This window comes from Vigna angularis, chromosome 2, assembly GCF_016808095.1.
Source record: "Vigna angularis cultivar LongXiaoDou No.4 chromosome 2, ASM1680809v1, whole genome shotgun sequence".
NCBI classification, from domain to species: domain Eukaryota; kingdom Viridiplantae; phylum Streptophyta; class Magnoliopsida; order Fabales; family Fabaceae; genus Vigna; species Vigna angularis.
In genome coordinates, this window is record NC_068971.1 from 32,277,134 (window position 1) to 32,294,786 (window position 17,653).

The window sequence follows — 17,653 nt, forward strand, 5'->3', positions numbered from 1 at the left end:
TTTTTATCCAAAACTTTAATACATTAGTTAATGGGTCTTTCATTTTTATATATTACTCTAGTTTTTTTATTTCTATCCAATATGAGACTTAAACTCAAACTTGAATTCTCGAGAATGCCAACCTCATCACCTCCTTAACCTATTCAACACCACAAATTTATATTATTTTGTTCTTTGATTCTCAGAATTAACGAGATACCACAAAAAGAAGAGAAATGACACACGTATCAAAATGCTTGAACCAAACACCACACAATCTAAATCACAGTGGAACAAACCAAACATTGTATGATAGTATCTGTATTTATGTTGTATTTTGTATCCTGGTCAGTTTCCCTATTTTTCACCCCAAATGCATCATACTTGTAAATAATGAGATTATTCTTTAAAAACGCTGCTGCTTTGGTATATTGGTGATTGAATGATGAAAATTGATCGGAGATTCAACATGTTTCCAAAACAGAAACGATTAGAAACGGATAATACATTAACTAGAAGATGTTTAGTTATAGATAATATTAAGGTAAATGTTGTTTGTTGGATGCAATGTGGGTTTGGCATGGGCGGTGGGTAATCTTTTTTCAATGGTAGTGGCAATGGTCAACTTAGGATATAAATGATCGGTTGGACCTATATATCTCTAGCCCTTCTTTCATGCCTTAACTTTACCATGCATTATAGTTAATCTTCTTTTGTCTGCTCTTCATTGCCCATATACTTTCCACTACTTGCATCATTTCTATCCTCACTGCTTCTCACATTATATTCTCTCTAATCTCTATACTCTCTCTTCTCATCTTTCATTCTTGGAAACTCCAGCTATGTCTTTGCTTTTATATCTAAAAGTTGCATGTACTTAACAGACATAGTGCTATCCATGTAAGCTTCTTTTGCATTGATGGGAGACCCCTTGTTTATGTCTTGTTGCCTCTTTTTTTCTTCATGTTTTTGCCTTTCACTCGAATTTTGGCTTACAAATATAAAACTAAAAATATCAAGCTTTCGATTTTTATCTAAGAAAATAAGGTCCAAGTTAAAAGTGTTTAACATTTTAAACGCTTCTCCTTGATGATCGTGTCAACAAATTTTATAAGGTCTTTCATTTGAGTTATATTATGTATAATGTACAATTTATCAACTTTCTTTTAATTTTTCTAACCTTTTAATAGGAAAATATTTTTATTAAAAATTAAAAAGAAAGAAATTTAAACATCTCATTCAATAATCTCTACTCATATTCAATTTGATTAAATCACACACACACACACACTACAATTATAACTAATAAATTATTTAAGCATTACATTTACAATACTCAAATTTATAATATAGTTTAATATTTCTGATAAAACATTTTTTGTTTGTTTTGTAGTGCTCTCTAATATCACTAATATATATAGATCACGTTATTTAATAAAAAAATATAATTTTGAAATGAATAATAAACTTATAAAATATTTTTTAACCACAAACATACATGTTTTTTAATTATATAATGTTGGTATGATAAAATGTATAATTTGACATTTTAAATTATATTTTAAGAAAGGTCTTAGAAAATGTAAGAGGCTGAGGGTCCTTTTTCCATCACTATATTTTCATTATCTTAAAAGTATAGGATGATGTATTTTTCACTTTGTTGGAAGTAACTTTTTTCTTATTAACTAAACTCCCTTGATTTTACCAACATAACACTGTTAAAAAATGAGCTATTTGATAGTAGTTGTAGAAGCAAAAATGAGTGAAACATATAGGGTATCACAGGAACCATGTGCTTCATGTCAAATGGCTTTTGAAACCGTGGGGACCATTTTCCCCTTCTCCCAATCACAAGACTAATAAATATTAATCTGTGAAAAAGTAGTTATGAGAAGTCATGAACTTGGACAATTAAGTCTTTAATCCTATTAGTACTAGCTTCTCAACCTAACTAACATTGTTGCACTTAGATTTGTTCAAAAGGCTATGCATTATTTTAAAATTAATGATGGTCCATGGACTTAATACATAAATTAGTCAATCTACTAATCTTTATCTTCTCTCTCTATTTTTTTTTATTATTATTCTCTTTGTATGTAAACATTCCTTCCTCTAGTCATTCATATCTGTCTTTTATGGAAATATATTTAAAAAATATTATCTTCATTGATTAGGATAATTGATTTTCTCTCACGCCCAAAAAAAATGATTTGCTCAAATCTCCTTGAAATTAAATTGAGTTATTCTAACATTCCTTAAAGAATTACTTTTGACTTTTTAGTTAAAAACTTGAAAATGTCATTGAAGTAAATGAATTCCTCTATAATTTCTTTGTATAAACAACACAAGGTTGTTGAAGTATTTAAAAAGAAGATGAAAGGTTTTTTGAGAGTAAATAAATTAAAAAGTTAAATATACATTTTTTTTCTAAATTATTTTAAAATTTTTATTTCGTTTCTAAATTAAATTATATATCTATTTCATCTTATACCTTATGAAAATAATGTAAATTATTTCTATTGATAATTTGATTATTTTTCCGGTGACAAACATAGTTTTATAATTAACTATAATAAAATATTCACGTGCTCACTTTTAGAGTAGATATACTAATTAAAATGCATTAAGAAATATGTATATAATTTATTTTAAAAACGAAATAAATTTTTTAAACATAGTTTGAGAAAGAAAAACGAAGTTAACCCAAAACTAAAAATGTATTCATTAAAAATAAGTTAAGAATATCAAATATAAAACGAAGAGAAAGTTTGACTTTTAAATCCCAAAAAATATATTTATTAATTTAAAATTAAAAAGATATTTCATATTAGCAAGAAGAAATTTATTGATACGTAAAAAAAATTATTTAATTTTTTATGCATTTAAAAGAAGAAAAAAACTTGTGGAAGGATATTTTATATAGAAGTTGTTAGTGGATTTTGTGAGTGACAAGGAGAAAGCACATAGAAAGTAAGAAATAATATGAAATAGAGATATTTGACAGGAGACAGAAGCATGAGTGTGAAATGTTAAATGAGTGAGGTTGGTCACATGCAGAAGAAGAAGATGCATATAAAGGGAGGTTTGAAGCCCGAGAAGTGTCTAAAAGCAGTGAGTTAAAAGAGTTTTGCTATAGTCACCTGAACAGCTGGAAGCAGTGACAAAATATACAAAATAAACTTCGTGATTCCCAAGACTTGTGTCTCGGAGCAGCTTTGAAAAATTCTGTTATCTTTCTCTGAGTTATTTTGTATAGATCCGAAATATTCAGTCCCAAGACACAAAAGAAAAGAGAGTGTTGTATTTTAATAGGCCACTCCATGTTAGAGCTTGGTGAGTGGTGAGTGGTGATGGCCACAGTAGAAATGATCATTGCATTCCACATGAAGGCTTTGGTCTTTTTCCTTTGCCTCTTTCTCCCCTCATTGCCCAAACACTTGCTAAGCTTTGAGACACCTTCACCTGATCTCTCTGCCTACCATTGCATCGAAAATGTCTCACACAACCAATGTGCAACATTTGCACTCTTTCTCACAAACTCCTACTACTCCTCTCTCTCCAACCTCACCACTTACTTGGGACTCAATAAGTTTGTGGTAGCACAAGCAAATGGATTCTCTCCACACACTGAGTTCCTCTCCCTCGATCAACCCCTTCTCATTCCAATTCATTGCACATGCAAAGGCCGCTTCTTTCATGCTCAGCTAACTAAAATTGCTATCAAAGGAGAGAACTTCTATGACATTGCTGCTTCACTTGAGGGCTTGACAACCTTCAAGGCTATTACTGACAACAACCCTGGTGTGTCACCTTGGAATCTTCATGACAAAGTCAGATTGATTATCCCATTGACCTGTTCTTGCCCCTTTTCATCACTAGTTAGACCTCAACCAAAGCTTCTGCTTTCTTATCCTGTAAGACAAGGTGATACACTTTCCACTTTGGCCTCCAAGTTTAATATTACTCAAGAAGCTATTGTCTCTGCCAATAACATATCATCATCACAAGGTCTCAGCACTAGAAGTTCTCTTCCACCCTTTACCTCTATTCTCATTCCTCTCAATGGTAAGCCTGTCATTGCTTCTTTTGTTAAACCCAAGGAACCCAATTCTGGTTTTCAAGCAACCAGCATCCCTGTAACCAGTCCACACAAGAAGTCATCAATGTGGAAGACTGAATTGTTCATTGGCCTTGCTGGGGTTGCTCTTGGAGTCTGCATTGCTCTTGCTGCAGCCTTTTTCTTCATCAGATTGAAGCACAAGAAGGGGGAAGAGAGTTCATGCAAAAACGGAGATATGGAGCTTCAACATCTCAATCAAAGTGTGAGAACCAACTCCACCGGTGACAAGAAAGTTTCATTTGAAGGGTCTCAGGATACCCTTGATGAGAAAATTGTTGATGCCACTTCGCGCAAGATGTTGCTGGAGACATACACCATCGAGAACATCAGAAAAGCAACTGAAGATTTCAGCTCAAGCAATCACATTGAAGGATCGGTATATCACGGTCGTCTGAATGGGAAGAACATGGCAATCAGGAGAACAAAGGCAGAAACAGTGTCAAAGATAGATCTTGGCCTTTTCCATGATGCACTTCACCACCACCCCAACATACTCAGGCTTCTTGGAACAAGCATGTCAGAGGGGAAGGAGCAAGAAGAGTCATTTTTAGTTTTTGAGTATGCCAAAAATGGTTCATTGAAAGATTGGCTCCATGGTGGATTAGCCATCAAGAACCAATTCATTGCTTCCTGCTACTGTTTCCTGACATGGAGGCAAAGGCTGAGGATCTGCCTTGATGTGGCCAGTGCCTTGCAGTATATGCACCATGTTATGAATCCCTGCTATGTGCATAGGAATGTAAAGAGCAGGAACATCTTTCTGGACGAAGAATTTGGTGCCAAGTTAGGGAATTTTGGTATGGCAGGTTGTGTTGAGAATGACACTGCGGATCCAAACTTCTATTCCACCAACCCCGCCTCCTGGAGCCTTGGTTATTTGGCACCTGAATACGTTCACCAAGGTATAATTGCCCCAAGCATTGATATCTTTGCCTATGGGGTGGTTTTGTTAGAGGTTTTATCTGGTCAAACTCCTATAAGCAGGCCCAATGAGAAGGGAGAAGGAAGCATTTGGCTCACAGATAAAATCAAGTCCATCTTGGTGTCTGAAAATGTGAATGAACTAAGGGGCTGGATTGACAGTGCATTAGGGGAGAACTATTCATTCGATGCAGCTGTGACCATTGTCAACATTGCCAGAGCTTGTGTGGAGGAAGATTCTTCATTGAGACCAAGTGCAAGGGAAATTGTTGAGAAGCTATCGAGATTGGTGGAGGAATTACCAGAAGGAGAACAACACATGTTAATGAGTGAAAGCTCTAGCAAACCTCTGGTGAAGGCAGTGGAAAACAGTCTTGAGTAATCGAAGTAGTTCTAGTGATCCTAGTTTTTGGACATCATATAAAATCTTGTTGATTTTACTTCCTACAGGCAATGCCTACCTGAAATTTCTATAGCTCTTGGATCTTCCCATGTACCTGGTCCTTTTTTATGTATGTAATTACTGTAACAAATCAGAATAAGATACAGTGTCCTTTTTCTAGTCCAGGAGATAAATGGAGACACTGTAACAAAATAACTTATCACCTACTAGCTACAGAAACAGTCAGAAAAAGCATCTTCCATCTATTTTATTTCAATGTTTCCATGCTTCATCAAATGCAGCTATTCTAACTGATTCAGCCGAAAGAATACCAATTATAGACGGAGAAAGAGGAGAAAAACTGGTTAATATGAAAAGTTATTAGCATTTTGATTGGAACTTTTGTTATTATCCTGGATCACACTATCTGGAAGCATAGTTTACTTGATCATGTGGACCAAATCTATACTAATGACCATGGTGCCATTGATCCTGCATTTGCTCTTGACCAGAGAAAGATTCATTTTAATAGCATATTGCAGAAGTAAATGTTCTTATATGATTGGAACTTGGCACATGCAATGCTGGCTAAAAGCCTTATGACCCTAGCAAGCAATCTGTCAGACCTTTCTATATGTGGCCAATGCTGTTTGAATTATGGAAAAAAAATAAAAATCAGGAAAGAGGAAGAAGGGAAACAAAATAAGTTGAAATATTCTGAGCTGAAAGCAAAGACTAGATCAACAATGTTTACATTTACAATTATTAAATGCTAAAAGGAAACTAACAATTTAAGAGATATAATTGTCAACTTGCTCCTCAGCTAAAAGTAGTAACTGATTGGCATGCTATTCAAGTTCCTGGATAAAAGTGTTGGACTATTTTTAATTTATTTGCTCATTAAATTGAAACAAAAATGTAAATTTAAATGTAACAAATAAATATTTAACACTCCTCCTTACCTTTATAAGTATCGTAAACTTTAATCTTTTATCCTAGGAACTTGAACTTCTTGATGATTATTGGCTTGGTCAAAAACATCTTCGAGGTTTTATAGTAAGAGTAAAGATTCTTTGATACACCTAAATATTTTACATTCATTTGACACTATCCTTATTTTTTATTCTCTTTTTTCTTGAAACAATATAAAAGTTTACACTTTTTTTACCATTTTACCCTTGTAGCTTCTGTCAAATGAATATAAAAGTGTGTAGTAAACAAGAGTGACAACTTCACTTTTCTACACTTTTCTTAAAAGACTGAGTTAATATTGAAATGGTTTAGTTTTTCCGTAAAGGATGGGATTATAGGATACTGCTATTTTATCTTGATTCGTGCTTTATGTCAAGGTCCATTAAGTCTTCTTCAACTACAAAACTTAGTTCATAGCAATGCTAGCAACAACTTCATATATTTTCCAATAGATTGAGCAACAATTTCTTATTTTTTTCAAGCTCCATAAGAAAAAGCATGATCCAAAGTCAAAATAGTATCTTGAAGTACTTCATCAATTGAGCCATTCGAATAATTACCAAAAAAAAGTCAATTAACTTTAAAAATTCTTGTACATTAGACCAGAATTGCATGTTCCGGTGAAACCTTTTTGTAGCTCTAAGGTTAATTTTATTTGCATAATGCATAAGTTAAGAAAACATACTTACCAAACTTAGGATGTCGGATTATGTTGTTAAGATACATCAAGCAATCAATCATGTTACTAAATCATGTATAGTCTATTTTCTCTATTCTATCTTCCTTTCAAGTCTTTTTCTTTTGATTCATTGAGGTGCTTTTATTTCTTTACAATATTCAAATTTAAACTTTTCACAATTTTCTTGGTATATTTCTGTCGGCAAAAAAAGACTTAATATCCTCCTTGATTGATTTCAATTCCAAGAAAGCATGTTACTAAATTGAGAGCTTTTATATCAAACATACCATCATTTCTTTCTTGAATTTTTCTACAAGCCTTGACTTCTTTCTTGTTTCAATAAGATCATCTACTTATACTGAGATGACAAGAACATCAACATTATCTAATTTGATAATGTTAACTCTCCCAAGTTTTAGGAAAATCCTAAGCTCATGTTCATTAATTTTGCTAAACCAAGTCCCAGAGGCTGGTTTTAGCTTGTAAGAAGACTTCTTCAAAAGATAAACCTTATATTATTTATTTTCCTTTACAAAACCTTGGGTTGCCAAGCCTATTTTTTTTAAAGAAACCATTTAAAAATGTTAATTTGACATCAAGTTGAAACAAACAACAATTTGATGGTTCTAATGAAACAACTAGTGCAAATGTATTTGAGTAATTAACACAAAAATCTTGAATATAATTTTTCATTACAAGTCTGACTTTGTGTTTATTAATAAATCTATTATCATTAAACTTAGTGAGGACATGAATATGTCTAGAAGTTGACACTACTAGAATTTTCTTAATTAGTGACAAGTTATTACTGATGACAATGAATTCATTAGTAAAGTCAAATTTATTGATGAGTATTTTCTTCAACAAGAGACCTGTCAATAAAATTCATCGACAAGACCTGTCAGTAATGTAACGCCCCAAATTCAAGGTGTTACAGATTATTACAAACACGGATAAAGTTCATTTTTTATTATAGAGCGAAAATGTATTTTTCAAAAACCTTAACATTTAAACATGCATAATTTCTTCGAAATACAACAACTCCGAAAATCTTGTTCAATTACAATATTCAAAAATAATCAAAGTGACGAAAAAAATAAAATAACTCTAATTACATTGTCTTATAATTCAAAACACAATAACTTTAAATGAAAATCTCAAATTTATCCTTCGTCATCTCGCGAGTTTATCATACCTCTAGAACATCTGTAACATTATTTGTTCACGTATAACGTATTATACGATCATCGCCAATAACTTTATTCACAAACACACAACACAAACATGTATGAGATAAGCTACCGATAAAACAATCATAAAAACAAGATAGCTTCCACGTTTAACATTACTATCTTAGACGCTTTTGACTTACTAGTCGTTTATCATTACGTCTGGATGTTTTGACTTAGGTGTTTTTGTGTTTTTTACAATCCTAAGTGTTTTCCTAAGACTCTTCTATTGTTGGGGATTTAAAACTTAATGTTTATGTTTCTACTTATGGTATTTTCAGATTCTTATTTCGTTTAATGTTATTTGGTTAAATTTCAAAACATTAGAGAAATTTAGACGTATAGATGATTTTGTTTTAACAAAGATGACATCATGTAGTGGAAGCAATTGAAAAAGAGATGAAGTTGCGATTGCAATGAGGTTTCCTTGAAGGAGGTTGGGCCAACCTTAAAGGGTAAAGGAAGAAGTATAGTGTAGAAGACAACTCCTGATGTGAACTCAAAAAAAGTGAGGCTTGAAATTTTGGCAAAGTTTTCACTAAATTCAATCAAGTTCTAAATTTCTTGCAACGTGTGTCACTCCTTTTATAGGTGAAAGAGAAGGCTAGAGTATATGGATTCTTATAAGGAGCCTAAAAGCATTAAATGAGGAGCCTTAACATTAAATGAGGATCTTATGCTTGTAACTAACTGACCCTTGAGGTTAGCTCTGATACCAACTTAAATCATAAGAAAACACTAGAGAGGGGAGGTGAATAGTGTTTTCAAACTTTTTCTCAAAGCAACGTCTAATGAATTTGTAAGAGATATGTTATTGAAATAAAATGTTTATATGCTGGTTTTTATAAAGGACGTACATAGGAAAACATTTCAAGGAGCATAGTAATAACACACAAATTTTAAACTGGTTCACTCAACCTAAGTTACATCTAATTCTCCCTTACAAACTCTTAAGGGTTTCACTATTTGTTAAGACAAGTTGTCTAAAGAGAATAAAATGTATAACATCTCAAAGTTTTGAAGTTTAACAAACAACATTTAATGAAATATCATTCAGACAAGTATAACGTATAGACATTGTGCTTATCAGAACATTCCCACTAAACGCTTATAAGGCAGACAATGACGTGTCAAAAATAAAATATCAAACAACATTTGACAAAAGCACTTCTAGTGAAAGAATCCTTAAACATTTTATCTTATCAATTGTCACTATGTGAAATAGCTCAAACTTACACTAAACCTTTACTATACGAAACCTGCTTCAACATTATTTCAACTTATAGATCATTAAATGCATGTATGTATTGTACCTTGTTTGCTATACTTTTTCCTCTTTATTTGTTCGTATATTGACAAAACTAAGATGTACTCAAAAGCACTGCATAAGGATTAGAAAGACATTGTAAGAGAGGAAGACATTCCTGGAATGTTTCCTGATCCTTTATGTATTACCATAGTCGTACAAGCTCTAAATGTGAAAGCAATGCTGGTCTTCCCAAGGCGTAGAAAAGTACACATCTTTGTATCAGAAGCCACCTAATCTCAATAGTTTTGTCAGAGCGGCGTAGCGGAATGGTTAACGCGTTCAATAAACCAGGAGGGGGTGAATTGGTTTCTTATCTCAAATCGTTCTTTTAATAATTTTCTCAAGTAAATATAAAAATTCCTTAAAACAATTTAAACAAATGAAAGAGTAAGGAAGAGAGAAAATTTCACCGATAATTTTTATCCTGGTTTGGATTAAACAGATCCTGCATCCAGTTGTTAATCTCAATTGAGAATTAACGCTACACTAGCACAAACCATCAAAATGTTACAATTACAAAGAAAATAAAACAGTTTAAGGTTATAACACCTCTCTTGTTACTCCAAGAGATGAAACTCACTTCCCCTATAACCCACAAAGAATGAACACCTCCTATGAATGCTTCACGAATGATGACAAGCTTTCAACTCAGCAACAACAACAACACTCAATCACACTTCCTGTGAAAGTTCTCGCTCTATGCCAACAACAACAACACTCAATAACACTCCCTGTGAAAGTTCTCGCTCTATGCCAACACACCAAGTTGTCAAAGCCACAACACAAGGGTTCAATAAACCCTAGAACACTTATCACCGCACACTACATATAAGATTTTCCGAAATACACTTATTTTATATTTTTGTGTTTTGTATTTTAGAATGAGAGTCTCAATCTAATTTATGAAGATCTCACTCAACGATACCTTCAAAAATCCGTTGTCAAGTAATTAACTTGTGATAATCAATTTTCCAATTATGGTAATTGATTATGCATTTAATGAATGCGCAACGGTCAAAAACTTGCTTAAAAATTCTCATAATTGCTCATGATAATCAATTATGGAAAGTCATAATTGATTATTGATAATCGATTATTATAAGTTGATAATCAATTATATTGAGTATAAAATGAGGTTTTCTGATTCAAAATAAAATTTAACGCAACGTAAGGCAAACAATACATAGAATCAAAGATAAACCTCATCCTATACACAAATCTACTAAATTACAAAAGCTTTAATATAAAAACAAGTCTTCATGAATATCTTCTTGCAATAAGAGCACTTAAGACTTGACTTTGAGACATCATCAAAATTTCTGCTCTTCAGCTTTATGCTAACAAATTTCAACTATCTCTTAGTAACGGTTATCTCTGTTGGGTATCCAAGTGTGAGTCTAAGTCCCACATTGGATAGAAATAAGAATGTAGAGTAGTATATAAAGATGAAAAACCCATTAACCCATTGTCTTAAGGTTTTAGGTAGAGAGTGATGTCGATCCCTTTTGGCTCAAATGTTATTGGTGTTTATGTAACCCACATGGAACCTCCTCCTCGATAGACCCAACAGTGGTATAAGAGTCGATGAAGGGCCACTCGTGGTTGTGGTTGGTTGGGAATGCTTCCGCTGGAGGGAGAGTGTACCTATGTGGAAGGGACTCACCCTTAATGGGGAGATGTTAGGTATCCAAGTTGAGTCTAAGTCCCACATTGGATAGAAATAAGAAAGTAGAGCAGTATATAAAGATGAAAGACCCATCACTAGTAAAAAATTGGGTTTTTACAGCGCACATTATGCCACGGTTCACTAGAAACCGCAGCATAATGGTGCGCGGTGGCAGTTTTGTAAATAAATCGAAGAAATATGTCGCGGTTCAGAGGGGAACCGCGGCATATACGCCAGTCAACCATCCCCTTTAACGCCACGTCTGAAAAAAAATTAAATAACAGCCTATATGCCGCGGTTCTCTGGAAAACCGCGGTATATACCCCTGCCAATTTATTGCAGGGGCTGACTGAGTCAGAGAATTTCAGAAGTTACAAGGGTATATGCCGCGGTTCTCAGTGTAACCGCAACCTATTCTCCTACCTGAAATAAATTTAAAATGAATTTGAAATATTTAGAGGAATATACCGCGGTTGCCCTCCGAACCGCGGCATATAGTTTAAAAATAATTTCAAAAATGCCATCTTATACCGCGGTTGCCGCCGAACCGCGGCATATAGTTTAAAAATAATTTCAAAAATGCCATCTTATACCGCGGTTGCCGCCGAACCGCGGCATATAGTTTAAAAATAATTTCAAAAATGCCATCTTATACAGCGGTTAAGTAGTGAACCGCGGTAGATTCCCCAGTCAGAGTTAAAAAATAAAACTTTGGAACAATATCGTCTTGTTCGCGCAGACGCTCGCTGGACTTCGAGTTTTCTTCTCCCGCCGACCACCCATCTCAGTTCCCTCGTTTCTTCACCGTTTAAACTCAAAATTGTTCGGTCATTTCCCATTTTTGACGATAAGAAACAGTTTTAGCCGATCAAAATCGTTTGAAACGCCTGTCATTCCTCTCCGCTGCCATTCCCCTTTGTTGCACCAAGCTTTTTCGCCGCCCCTGTTCCAGGTATTTATGCCCTTTTGCATTCTTAACATGATTTCTTCATTAGTGGTAACTTTAACAAATTTTGATAACTTTAACAAATTTTGATTTTTTCCCAAATGTTGAATTCATATACACTAATTAATATGAATTGTCTTTTGCAGAGATTCAAGACACTACTATATGCAGGTCTGTTTTTGTGGTAGTGGATATCACAAAAACAGACCTGCAATTTTAAAAAACTGCAGGGGAATATGCTTTGGTTGTAACCCCAACCGCGACATATAGTGGACAAAATTTTTTTTTTTAAAAAAAGGATTTAGGCAGCGGTTCTTTGGACAACCGCGGCATATTCCGCAACCTATATACCGCGGTCATAACCGCGGCCTAAAGTCTCTGACTTACTACCGCGGCTGAATATGCCGCGGTTCGTAAACCGCGACGTATAGTGAAAAATAACCGCGGTAAAAGCCCCTCGCTGCACTAGTGCATTAACCCATTGCCTTAAGGTTTTGGGTAGAGAGTGGTGTCGATCCCTTATATAGTTGACTCAGATGTTATTGGTGTTTGTGTAACCCACAGGGGAACCCCCTCCTCTATAGACCCAACAATCTCTCGAAAAAAACTATAAAAGGAGGACTCACATAAGAGAATAAAAGAACTTTTTCTATCATTGTATCGTTATGATGTTATTCTCTTATAAGTTTACATTGTCTAAGTCTGTTCATAGAACATAAGCAAGAACATCACAAGTTCTCAAATTTCTTTGCATTGTATCTATTATCTCATTGAGACTTGTCAGAATTTGTACTTGTAAACCAAAGAAAAAAAAAAAAGAAAACCAAATCATAGTATATACCATCTCACTCAAAATGATTTAAGTTTTGTGGCTCTTTACATTATTTATGGAAGTTATTTTTCGGAAAAATTATTTAACATCACAATTAGTTGCCTAATTTAATGAGAAATTGTTTCGAGTTTTCTGGAATTCGTTGGAAGAAACTTCTACGATGATTTTATAGAAAATTCGACCCCAATATAAAACTCTTTGATTTTAGAGGTTAAAAATTAAGCTTATGAGGCAATGCATTGAATAAGGTATACTATAAATATCTACTTCTTCATATCATGTTCTTCTAATAAGGTACACAACCCCTTAATGTTGACTTAGAAATGAAAGAACTTCTCCAATAATTTTTTTATGGTACACAGATGTTGAGTTAATAAGGTAGAATAATTTATTGTTCTCCTATCTCGTATTTCATATTTTTTAATGATGATGGTACAATTCTCAATATTCTTTAGTTTTGTAAAGTTGAGAATCTTAAAAAGCTATAACTTACACAATATATTCTCTTGCATCCGTATTTGCATGATAGAAAATGATAATCTAATGTAATTCATATGATATAATGATAACGACACAAAATTGACGTCGTATTTAATCCTACGTATCAAAAGTAACTTCTTCGAATGTTAGATATAATTAAATTAAAAGACATAAATGAAGAATATTTAAAATAATAAACCAATGAATATCTAGTAAATAAAAGAATACAGTGTAATGAAGGTACATTAGCTACAACATCATGACCTTAAATTCATGGAATGTGAGGACCCCATCTCCGTCAAGATCAAATCTAGCTATCATAAGTTGACACTCATCTATAGTCGTGGATTCACCCAATCTACTAAGCATCCTTTTAAGACTCCTGGGTGTGATGCAACCACTCTCATCCATCTCATACATCTTAAAAGCTTCTCTTAGGTCATTCTCTTTCTCTTCTTCCTTCCCTCCCTCCACAAACCTCACAAAATCATCAAATCCCACCAACCCATCTCCGTCCGCGTCCAGCAAAGTCACACTCGCTGCCGCATCCTCAGCGGACAACTCCTCACCCATCGCCTCCACGCATTGTTTGAGCTCACACGCCGATATCTTCCCGTCACCATTCTCGTCAAACTGCTTGAATAAACGTTCATATTGCTTTAGCTTGTTCATCATATAAACCCTAGAGCAATTGTACCACCATAGACATATGTATAGATGTGTAATGATAATATATAACCGTAGCAACCAAAATTGATGTCATAAGATTGCGAAACAAGAAAAGAGGAAGCAGCATGCAACGAATAAAAGCGAAGGTGCTCAAGAATGATGCAACCAGAAAAGTTGTTGTATTATAGTGGCTAATGCCGCGTCGCTTGAATTGACCAAATTGTGTAACTTGTGAAAACAAATACCGTGTGGGCGATTAGGTAATTTTGTTGAAAGACCACAAATGCTAAGGAAATTTTTTTCTCGTGGCGTGAGAAATGAGGAGCCGCCAACGACTCCTGCGCCTCGCGTGGCCTTTTCTAGAGGAAGCTTCTGTAAATGACCGTACAAAAGAAGGCAAAAAACATTTTCAAAAAGTTATAATAAATTTACGTACAAGTTAAATCATGTTAAAAATATTTTAATTTTAATTTGTTTTAGTATTAAAAAGTACTTTTCTTTTATCTCTGACCAGTTGGTGAGGAGAAAAATATTTTTTCATAATTAATTGATTAATATAATCAGTTTTCACTACATTAATAAATAATCAACTTTGTGCGATTTTGACGAGAAAAGAAGAACGGGAAAATTAATAGAAGAAAAATATTATATTTTTAAAATCCGGGTAGACGTCTAAGTTCTCCCACATTAGTGGAACTTTCTAGGCTTCCAGGCATTTATCCGATTCGTACGGAAAGAGAGATTATATATATATATATATGGTTTAATATTACTATAGGTTCCAATTTTTGTCAGATAATTTTTTTATTATTGTTTTAAAAATTATAATTTATGTTTAATTTAGTCTTTTTTGCAGACGTTGTTTAAATAGTTAACGACCAAATGTCCAACTCTAGAATCAGTTAATGACATATCATTTAACTGTTGAAGTGGACAACACCTCACCACCGTCAAACCTCACCTGATCCGCCGTCGTGAAGCCCAAATACACCACCACTCTTCCTTTATTGTGGAGCGCCGTCGCGACACTACCTCACCACCATCAACACGCACCTGTAGAGAGGAACCCATAAATGTGACCCAAAAGCAACAATGATAAGCCATTTCTTCTTCGCAGCACAAGCATCGCCTACCTTGCCACCAATGCCTCAAGTTGTCGCCGCTATCAACAACGCAAGACCTTAGTGTCGCCACATACCTGCAAATCCATCCCTAATTTGCACCGCAAGGAAGAAGAGAGAAGAGACGCATGAGATCCCTTTCCCTAAACTAAAACCCTAATTTTGGGTGGGTAAGGGGCTAACATGTGGGAAGGCCTCATTGGCCACATCCACCTCACTACGCCTTAAGTATTCCACTCCAGCACTTAAATGACATGTCATTCACTGATTGCATAACTGGACATTTGGCCGTTAACTATTTAAATGACGTTTGCAAAAAGGACTACATTGAACACAAATTACGATCTTTAGAACTACATTGAACGTAAAAAACAAAAAGGACCATTTCAAATAAAACTGACAAAAATTGGGACCAAAATTGGTATTAAGGCAATATATATATATATATATATATATATATATATATATTGTAAAATTAAAAAGTTAAAAGTTATAAAATTATATATGAAAAAATTTAAGTCAAATGAGAAAATAGGATAACAAATACATAATTAAAACAACTTAAATAATTTAGTTAGTAGAAAAATATAGGCTTAATTGCTTATTTGGTCCCCGTATTTAGAGGTTTTTTTCTATTTAGTACATGCTTTTAAAGATGCTTCTATTTGGTCCCAATGTGGTATAAATTGTATCAATCAAGTCCCTTCCGTTAATTTGGCATAAACAGAGTTACACTAGTGCAAAAACCGCGTATAACGTCACGCGTTCAACGTCCAATCACTCAATATCCAATGTTAAAAATGGCTGGTGGCATTTTCGTAAATAATTCAATCACTCCACGTCATTTACTAAAACAGTTCGCCGTCTAAAATGTATTAACGTCAAACAAGGCCCAGATTGACGTAAAATAATGACCTTAGAATCACATGACGTCAACTTAAGAAACATCTGACGTTGAATTCAAAATAAAAAAATAACGAAATAGTAGTTTGCTTCGAGTCAGTATTACTCCTACCCTGATTTGACGTCAACCATGACAAATATTCGACGTTTTATATGCTAGTAAGAAGCCAAAGAGTGATTCCCTTTTTTATTCTTTATTTAGTTTTTTCTTATAAACCAAACAGAACGTCGCCAACTTTATGGACTCGACGTTTAAACCAATATAGAACGTCGTACGAGTTGGGGTTGGACGTGATGGTCGTAATCACATAATGTTCCTAAGGAAACAGCTGACGTCCAATACAAAATAAATAAATACTAAATATTGATTTAATTAATATGACGTCAACCGTAACAAAAGATGGACGTTGTATATTACGGCTAGCAGTTATTTTTTTATTTTTCTTTTAAATCAACCCATAAAACGTCAGTTTTTACTGGCTTCGACGTTTTATTATTTAGTTCCTTTTTTATTATTTTTTCTTTTTCTTTTAAACCAACCATAGAACGTCAGATCCTTCTTTGCGTTTAACGTTTTATTTGCCAGAAATTATGTTTTTAATTTTTTCTTTTAAACCATTCGATAAAACAACTTTAGAGGAAAACTTAAAAATGAATCATTCAAAAACGATCAAACCGTGCAATTGTATAGAGTTAAGCATTATATTTATAGAGTCAATTCTCTATGTTGTTATTGTTCTCTTCTTTCTAAGCACTCATCTATATATAGCCTTCTTCGAGAGATACATTAGACAAAGAGTTGACTTCTATGTAGACTTCGTAGCCTTTTTAGGTAAGTAGTCAAAATCGAGTCTACGTTGCAGAGCTACATTGGTTTGTGATAACTTTTACAGAAATGGCTTTGTATGATTCTACAGAGCTTGAAGCTTTAAGGAAACATTCCTGGAATGTCTTCCTATCTCTTAACGTCTTTATCCTTCTTGTGTAGGAAGATAAGTAAAGATCTTGTACTTTCATGATCTGGACAGATAAAGAGGACAAAACATATTGGCACATGTCAACTTGTTTGATAGAAGCATCATTTAGGAAGCAAAGTGTTTGATATATGATCTCAGACGATATAAAACGTTAAATGCTTAGTCTATAAAATTGTTTATAAGTTTCATCATATGATTTAACGAGCTTTTCCTAGACTATTCTTTTCTTTAAAGGCTTATTTGTTCAACATTGTTTAGATATAAAATCTTAAGTTTCAATGTTTTATAAAATATATACTTAGACATTTCCTTTCGTTAGACGGTTTTTGTTAAACATTATCTATTAGATAATATATGTTGGAAAACAATATTTTCATAAAACGTTATAAATGCTTATTTCATTCAACGTTGTTTTGATAAATGGTTTATATTGATAAATAATTATTCCGTTCATCATTATTTTTAATA

At 33.6% G+C, this 17,653-nt stretch overlaps 2 protein-coding genes across 2 annotated transcripts; one reads left to right on the forward strand and one right to left on the reverse strand.

Annotated features, from left to right (window-relative positions):
- The first annotated feature begins 3,058 nt into the window (after positions 1-3,058).
- LOC108327500 (protein LYK2) lies at positions 3,059-5,643 on the forward strand. Its single transcript, XM_017561196.2, has one exon. The coding sequence runs from the start codon at positions 3,330-3,332 to the stop codon at positions 5,400-5,402; it is 2,073 nt and encodes a 690-aa protein (XP_017416685.1). The 5' UTR covers positions 3,059-3,329; the 3' UTR covers positions 5,403-5,643.
- A 7,920-nt stretch (positions 5,644-13,563) lies between these two features.
- On the reverse strand, positions 13,564-14,330 carry LOC108328815 (putative calcium-binding protein CML19). The gene has a single exon (XM_017562703.2). It carries the CDS (start codon positions 14,188-14,190, stop codon positions 13,765-13,767), a length of 426 nt encoding a protein of 141 aa, XP_017418192.1. The 5' UTR covers positions 14,191-14,330; the 3' UTR covers positions 13,564-13,764.
- Between the last annotated feature and the right edge of the window lie 3,323 nt (positions 14,331-17,653).